Raw genomic sequence first — 9408 nt, forward strand, 5'->3', positions numbered from 1 at the left:
TTAATTACAATTAGCCAACAAGCAAAGAAATCTTGGACTCAATTTTTCAGTTCCTCTATTTTTATTTATTTATTTTTCTTGCATTTTTTTATGGCAAATTGGTGAGTGTGTCAACCATGTGTTGGTGCACCATCCTGATTGAAGCAACACCTTAGAGATTAATACCCTAAATTATTATTATTATTATATTTTTAGACCATCATTTAATTATTTGTTCTAAGTTGAAGCTGGAAAATCAATTACTTAGGTTCGGAATTCTGTTGACCAATCCTAGCTTAGCTAGCAAGTTATTAAGATCAATGATCGATCCAACATCGATAATGTAACTACTATTCTTAAACCAATAATTAAGATGAATATATAGCGCAGTTAATCATCACCTGCAACTATATATGATATCTAATCTTAGGTTCACCAACAAATTAAATTTGATTACTAATGTATTTACTTTTAATTCACTATCTACCATATATCTCCATATACCACCAAGTGTATAGCGAAATGATTTATATATTAATAATTAACTCCAATAATGTTTAGAAAACTTTTCTTCTGTATGTAGAAAACATACATTTTTAACTTTTATACATAACAAAAAAAAATGATATATCAACGGTATATATATATTGTAACAGTTGATATTGTTATTAGTTGATGGAGATGTTATTGTAATATTAAACTTGTAATGATGCTGTGAAATTTGACTTATAAAAATTGAGTTATTATTTAATTTTAGGTTGTTTAAAGAATTAGTTTATTTTTTTCACTTAATCATAAAGTATAACGAATCTGAATTTCATTTTAAATTTGTGTATGTAACAATTAATTAGTTCATCAAACTCAAAAATACCATAAAAAACCAAACAATTGAACTACTTATGAACAATCATCCTAATTATAAAGTATGAGTTTAATCTCAAAATTTTATACATTGTTTTAAATTTGACTCACAATTTTATAAGTCCAACTTATCAAATTGTTATCAAATCAAGTTTAAACCGACTCTAAAATTGACTTGATTCCCTTTCTATTCCTACTTGCAATAATATATGACAGTCATTGTGATGTGTATTATTGTAGCTATTACCACGTGAAATTAAAAAAAAAAGGGCTAGACAATTAATTTTTTTTCTCCAGAATTTAAAACAATGATGATATAATAAAGGAAGAAATAAGAAATTCACTCAATTTTTTTGATAAGTTTGTGTGGAAAGGGGAAACCCTAGGAGAAATAAAAGAAAAGAAAGAAAAAGAAAGAGATAATAAAGAAAGCATGCAAGTCCAACATTGGTGTCCACTTCCCACTTCTTCCCACTCAACAATCATAGGAAAGATAACATGACCTTGTCCTCACTACACCCAGCACTCTTGCCACCACATCCCCCTCCACGTGTCAAAATCCCATTGCTTCCAATAATACCAAACCCAAATTACAAAAATACCCCCTCTTCCCCTTCTATTAATGTTAATGCCCAAAAGCTTCTCCCTCCCCATACATACCCTTGCAATAATAATAATAATAACAACTCATCATCACTATTATTACTACTAAAGCACTAGCTATATGCTTATTAGAGAGAGAAGAGAAAGAGGCTTAGAAAGAGAGAGAGTTATAAAGTGAAAGAAAGAGAGAAACAAAAGAAGAGAAATCATCAATGGAGAAGATGGTGTTTGAGGAAACTGAGCTCAGGCTTGGGCTGCCAGGGAACAACAAGAAGAAGAACAATGAAAAGAAGAGAGGGTTCTCTGAGACCGAATCTGAAACTGAGAGTGATGAGAACAATAACAGTGATGAAACTTCCAACACTACCGTGGATTTGTTGCTGAATCTCTCGTCACCAAAGAAGGAAGCAAATAAGAATAACAACAATGGTGTTGTTGCTGAGAATCACTCATCTCCTAATAGTAATAAGGAGAAGAATCTTCTTCCTTCTGATCCTGCCAAGCCTCCTGCTAAGTAAGTCCTTCTCTATATAAAAAAATTTCACGCTAAAATCAGTCATAAAAATTAATTATTATATATTTTTATATAAATAAAATAAATTTAATTTATTTTTAATATATATTTTATATTTTAACGTATATTTTATGTTAATAATTAATTTTAACATATTTTATATTAAAAATTTTAAATTATTAATTATATTTTTATGTATAAATATATATATTATTTAATTTATTTGCAAGGTATATTATATGCATTTGATTAATTTTGTGGTTAAATTTTGGTGTATAAGTCACATGTTTGATTATATATATAATACTAGAATCATCATATGTATGTTGTATGTATTTGCGGTTTTTTTCCGTTTTTGTATATCTATCATTAAGTTAGTCTTGTTTATAGTTGAACCGGGTATGAAATTGTTGGGTGTCATAATAATTTCTCTTTTGATAGAAGAGAGTATATATATTGATTTGATATTAAAAAAAGAAAGGAAAAAGAGTATGTGCACAAAATATTTATTTATATATATTTGTTTAAATTTTTTATATATATATATTGTTCTTATAATATAATTTCAAAGAATAGATCATTTTAAATGTTCTATAATTTGATTTTGCTTATGCCTTGTTATTCTTATTATTATGGAAGACTAAATAAACTAAATAAATTTTTACCACTCATCTAATAATTTGTTAGTTGGTATTTCTTTATGTACTATATATATGGTGGTGATGATGAACATGCACATACATGAATATGCACATGTATAGTAATTCTTTGTGTGTGTGTATGTTTTTTTTATTTTTGGTGTTTTTTTTTTCAAAGTGTATGTATTTGATGTCTATTGGATTTCAACTAATTTAGGTTGGGTCAGGTTATCCCACTATGGGGGGTAAAGCTTTTCAAATGCTATCTTCTTTCATCTAAATGACTCAAATTAATTAAGACTTTGGTTAATTAAGTTGAATAACCCTCCAATTACTTGAATTTAATTAGCTTTCATAATAATTTTTTTTTTTTTGAGAAAATATTGGTTGAAATCAATCATAGGATAGACAACATTGTCATGTGATAGATGAACTACAATAATAATTAAGCTAAGTCATAGATAGGTACTTATCTTTTTGTATTCAATAATGGAAAGGTTAATTAAGAGACTAGAATTAGCATTAGAGAAAACACACACATACACTCGTATGATTAATCTTGATGTGTTGTATAATAATGGATTTCGGTAGTTATATATCTCCACCAATGGTTTTTCCTTTAATATATATATATATATTGCTACTCTTTTCATTTTTATAAATGATTGTTTAATTTTAAAATACTCATATAAATTAAAATTATTAAAGTTTTAAAATAAATAAAAACCATTTTACATAATTGAGGTTAATAAAATTTTCCTATTTATTTTTCTCTCTCTTCCATTATTCTACTGCTATTTCTATTTTCTCACATAACTCACTTATTCCGATCATTTCATTACTTGAGAAAAAACAAATTAATAAATTACCTAATTTTTTCTAAATAAAAAATATTTATGAAAAAGAAAAATGTTAAAAATTAAAAGCTTATCTAAAGATATCATATATTCCCACAGGCTAAGCTAGCCTAGCACTCCAATTAAAGAAGCTAATTGATTTTGATGATAGAGTACAAAATTGTTATGATTCAAATCTAGGTTGTTGTTAGGATTATTCCATTTAATTTGTTTGATCTTAAAATTAGATTTATACATTCAAATTTATTCATCATTTTATTATACATAATAAGTTACTATATTATTGCCATTACACAAATATCAGTAGATAGTAATGATTTTAAAGTTAAATGGTGACGATTTAGATCATTACAAAAAATTTTATAGACTTTCATCAGTTGTTATTATTTACCGATTTTTCTGTAAAATATTATATATAAGTTAAATGGTGACGATTTAGATTATAAAATTTTTTGTAGTCTTTTGTTAGCTACTGTTGTTATTTACCGGCTTTTCTGCAAAATACTATTTATAGTAAATGATTTCATCAATATTTATAACTTTGTGTGGCTCATATTTAACAAATAATTTATTATTTGTATAAATTATTAATAGTGACGATTTTGAAGTTAAATAGTGATGATTTTAAATCACCAAAAAGTTTTTTTATAATCTTTTAAATAATTTTAAAGTTAAATGGTGGCAATTTAAACCACCACAAAATCTTTTATAATCTTTCGCTAGTCACCGTTATTTGTCAGCTTTTTTTTTATAAATAACCATAAAATTTTTCGTAACCTTTTGTCAGCCACCACTACTTGTTAGTTTTTTTAAATCTTTCATAACCTTTTGTCAGTCATCGCTACTTATCAGCCACCGCTACTTGCTAGTTTTTTTAAATCTTTTATAATCTTTTGTCAGCCACCACTACTTGCCAACTTTTTTTGTAAATAACCACAAAATCTTTCGTAATCTTTTGTCAGCCACCGTTATTTGCCAATTTTTTTGTAAAATACTATATATAGTAAATGATTTCATCAATATTTATAAAAGTATAACTTTGTGCGACTCATATTTAACAAATAATTTATTATTTGTATAAATTAATAGTGACAATTTTAAAGTTAAATGGGGCAATTTAAACCACTACAAAATCTTTTGTAACCTTTCGTCAGTCACCGCTATTTGTCAACTTTTTTTTATAAATAACCACAAAATCTTCCATAACCTTTTGTCAGTCACCGTTACTTGGTAATTTTTTTAAATCTTTCATAACTTTTTGTCAGCCACTGTTACTTATCAGTCACTGCTACTTGCTAATTTTTTTAAATCTTTCGTAACTTTTTGTCAGCCACCACTACTTGTCAGTTTTTTTTATAAATAACCACAAAATCTTTCGTCAGCTACCGTTATTTGTCAATTTTTTTGTAAAATACTATATATAATAAATGATTTCATCAATATTTATATAAGTGTAGCTTTGTGTGACTTATATTTAATAAATAATTTATTATTTGTATAAATTAATAGTGACAATTTTAAAGTTAAATGGTGACAATTTTAAATCACTGCAAAATCTTTCGTAATCTTTCGCCAACCACTGCTATTTGCCAGCTTTTTTTGTAAAATACTATATTTAGTAAATTATTTCATTAATATTTAGACAAGTGTAATCCTGTGTAACTCATATTTAACAAATAATTTATTATTTGTATAAATTATTATTAAGAATAATAATGCATGAAAATAATAAAAATATTATTAAAATATGTATAGGGCTCAAGTGGTGGGATGGCCACCAGTGAGGTCATACAGGAAGAACATGTTTGCAGTTCAAAAAAGCAGCACAGAAGAGAGTCAGAAGAATGAGAAGAATAACAATAATGGAAATGGTAATGGAAGCTTTGTGAAGGTAAGCATGGATGGTGCACCCTACCTTCGCAAAGTGGACTTGAAGAACTACAATAGTTACCCTCAGCTCTCTGATGCCTTAGGCAAAATGTTTAGCTCTTTCACTATTGGTTTGCACCTTCTTCCTACACTCCTATTTAATTAATATTCTTCAATTTTAAAATATTATATTTTTTTATAATGAATTTTTCTAGGAGATTTAATTAATTCTTTGTATGGGTATATTAATTATTTTTTTAAAATATTTTTTTATTATGATAATACTAAATAAAAAAAGTTAAAAAGAATTAAAGATAAATTTTGATTTGTATTTGTATTTTTTATTTTTATTTTTAGTAATTTTTATTTTTAGATTCTGTAAAAAAAATAACAAAATTTATTTTCTGTTTTTATCTCTTATTTGTTAAAAGACTAAATTTAAGTTTATTAATATTAATATTTCAATAATTTTCATTTATATGAATATATAAAATTATCTAACTAATTAGTGAAAATAATGGATCTTGAAGTTGATTAGTTTCTTAGGAAATTAAGGAAAAACAAGTAACCATGCATGCAAAATTTTACTGTTATTAGTTTATATCCATACAGTTGAATGATATTAGATATCTAATGGTATGAATGATTGAAAATAATGAAGGAAGTTGTGAATCAGAAGGAATGAAGGATTTCTTCATGAATGAGAGAGCTTTGATGGATTTATTGAACAATTCTGATTATGTCCCAACTTATGAAGATAAGGATGGAGATTGGATGCTTGTCGGTGATGTTCCTTGGGAGTATGTTCATTTTCTCTCTTTTCTTTTCATCACTTCTACCACATTATTCTTGGACCTACTTGCTTAGCTTGTAATTAATCAAAAGGGGAAAAAATAAAAGTAAAAAAAAATTGTATATATATTGTAAATTAAATATAAAAAGAAATAATTTGAATTTTATTAATTATGCTGTATTATTAATTATTATAGATTATTATTAGAAACAAGTACCATTATATAATACATATCATAATTATTGTATCATTAAAAAAATTAGAAATAATCTTTCATAATTAAGAACATCTGAGTTGTTATAACTACTAATAGTTAACCAGGATGTTTGTGGAATCATGCAAGCGTTTACGTATCATGAAAGGAAAAGAAGCAATTGGACTGGGTTAGTATCTTTTTTTTTTTCTTCCAATTTTATTTCACACATGAAACCCTTGTGTATTTAGTCATCATTATTATTCAATGCATTCAATAATTCCTTCTATTTACTCATATGAACACCATTCTTTAACACTACTTTTGTACCTTTTTTTCAGTTTATTATTAGTGGATTAATAGGCTCTTATATGTTTATTAATCTATTTTTTATTTATGTATTATTAATAATAATAATAATAATAATAAAATGAAAGAAATGATGCTAGTTATTAGTTAAGATCATTATATAACAATTTAATCAAATATGTCAAATTATCTAATCATTCTTAATTAACAACTTTACATAAAGATAAATTTTGTTGGTTTTATTTCTCCTAAAAAGAATATTAAACATAATTTATTTTGTTAATGTAGCACCTAGAGCCATGGAGAAATGCAAGAACAGAAGCTAGAGAGTAGTGGTGGTTATAGCAGTGTCCATAACCTGCTCCATATCCCTTTGTGGTGCCCAGTTGACTATAGCAGACAAAGATGGACAGAGAGAGCATGGTCTTCAAAATATATAGTTTTAATTATAATATTTTAATTAATCTGTGTATTATCATGGTTTGTTATATATAATATCAATTATCAAACATAGCACTAGCTAAATGCATTATGCATATGCATGTGTAAGCATAAATTATGAAACATAAACTATAACGACTCTAAATTATGTTGCAAGACCATTTTCTTTTTCTTTTTGTTTTCTCCTAAAAAAATAAGTTTCTTCTTGTGTGTGGATGCTCAATAATAATGTTAATAATGTGCTTGTTTGTTGTTGTAGCTATGATATTCTATTACTTTAACTTTTCAATTTGCATTTCTTTTTTTTTAATTTTATTTTATCATTGTTCATTTATTCCTTTAAGACTTTATTTGTTTTATGTCTAAGAACTAAGAACCAAACCAAGTTTAGCTAAACTATAATTGAGATGTTTCCTGAACATGGTGGATGGGGGGAACAAGATCATGTGCATGTTCATGGAGCATTTATGCATAACCATTGATGCATGTTCTTTAATTTATTTATTATTTTATTATATGAACGTGCAAATTCAATTTTTGGTTAAAAAAATATTTAGAAGAAAATTAAAAAATTAGTCTAAAACCATCTAACCTTATTTTATTGTATTCTTAATTACTGTGTAACTTCAAATTTTGATTTCTCTTCTGAAACCTTTACATGCATCATCTATATATATAAAAATTCTTGATTTGGAGTTGAAACACCGACAAAATGTAGTATATATGTTCAATAAAATTAGATGAATTTAATTCAATCTTAAAATTCTTAAAGGATGAGAACTGTCTGGCATCTATAAAAATTATCAAAATTTATATTATTTAATATTTATTAATTATTATAATAATTAATAAATATTAAATAAAATAAATATTAACTATTTTTTACTAATATTTTTTATACTAAACATTTTCGAAATTCAATTATGGTCCTTTATCTTGGTGTCATTTAATTCATGGATAGAATTTTGTGATATTTAATGTAGGGCGCTGACAGAAATCTTGATTATGATATTTCTTGTGTCATCATTCATTTTCTCTTATTCATAAAACCAAGCAATTAATGCAATTACAAGGATGTATGTTCCAAAATGGTTGAAATAGTCAATGGGAAATAAAAGATTTGTATTTTGGAAAAATATAAGTAACGAACAACATTTTTGAACAATATATAAATAATGTGAATTAATAGGGTTAAAAGAATAAATTTAAATTAGTAACATTAAATTAGGGTGTAGTGTATTTTTATTTAATTGATAGTTGTTTATATTGTTCAAAATAATCATTATTTACTTAGTATTTTCCTTGTATTTTTTTATAAAGATGTGAGTTTGAGGTATGGTTGTATATTATTCGGATGAAATTTGGTTTGTTTTAATTTAGATTTGACTTTAAATATATATTAAATTTATTTTTTAGACCCTAACTCAATTTTGGATCTGATAAAATTTAAATATTTTCATATCACAATTATATTGAGTCTAAACCGGATAAAAATTGGGTCTTTAAAATTTTAACAATAATTTATAAAAAAATTTATTTATAAAAAAACTTTTTATGATGCACTTATTTATAAAGAAGAAGCTTGTTATCGAAAAGTTAATATTTATATTTGAATTTGAATTTGTCTCTAAATTTTAATTTAAGACTTCTTTAATTTATTTTTTAATTCAACAAATATGATTAAAAATAAAATAATAAATTTATAACTAATATAATATAATATTAGAACTAATTTAAAATATATATATATATATATCGTTTTTAGTTCTCTTAGGTGCACATAAATCGGGTGAAGTCAGATTCGTCTTGTCTCAAATTCGATCCTAAATAATGATTAGATATAATTTTGAGACTTGTATATCCGGCTCTAAATCCGATAAAATTATACCAAATAAACTAGTTCTTAAAATGTTTGAATTTAAGTCGAACTGAACCATGTACACCCCTAATTTAAAATTTACCGTAATACATAAATAATTTATAGTACTTTTATACAAAAGGATATTATTTGTAAACTTTCTACTGTGCATATTTTATAGTGTATATTTTTTTTGTTATGTTTAACTAATTAAGAGTAGTGTATAATGATGAGAAGAGAAAAATATAATTAATGCACTTTATCTAAAAACACGATGATGTGCATTCGAAAATGTGCCCAAAAAAAACAACAAAAGCAAGAAACATTTCTCATTTATAAATGCTAAAGAATTTTGGAGAGATGATATACTATGACATTAATAGAATAATCAATATTAAACCTGTTATGAAATCATTTTTCATAAAATTTAAATTAATAAAAAAATATATAAATATTTATATTTTTAACATATTCTTTTAAATAAAAATTTATT

At 25.0% G+C, this 9408-nt stretch overlaps 1 protein-coding gene across 1 annotated transcript; it reads left to right on the top strand.

The window, feature by feature from the left end:
• Positions 1-1506: 1506 nt before the first annotated feature.
• Positions 1507-7317, top strand: LOC107473466 (auxin-induced protein AUX28). Its single transcript, XM_016093028.3, has 5 exons — positions 1507-1957; positions 5208-5452; positions 5983-6121; positions 6436-6497; positions 6905-7317. The coding sequence occupies exons 1-5, from the start codon at positions 1656-1658 to the stop codon at positions 6940-6942; spliced, it is 786 nt and encodes a 261-aa protein (XP_015948514.1). The 5' UTR covers positions 1507-1655; the 3' UTR covers positions 6943-7317.
• Positions 7318-9408: the final 2091 nt, after the last annotated feature.

Source organism: Arachis duranensis, chromosome 2 (genome assembly GCF_000817695.3).
Source record: "Arachis duranensis cultivar V14167 chromosome 2, aradu.V14167.gnm2.J7QH, whole genome shotgun sequence".
In the NCBI taxonomy this organism is placed as follows: domain Eukaryota; kingdom Viridiplantae; phylum Streptophyta; class Magnoliopsida; order Fabales; family Fabaceae; genus Arachis; species Arachis duranensis.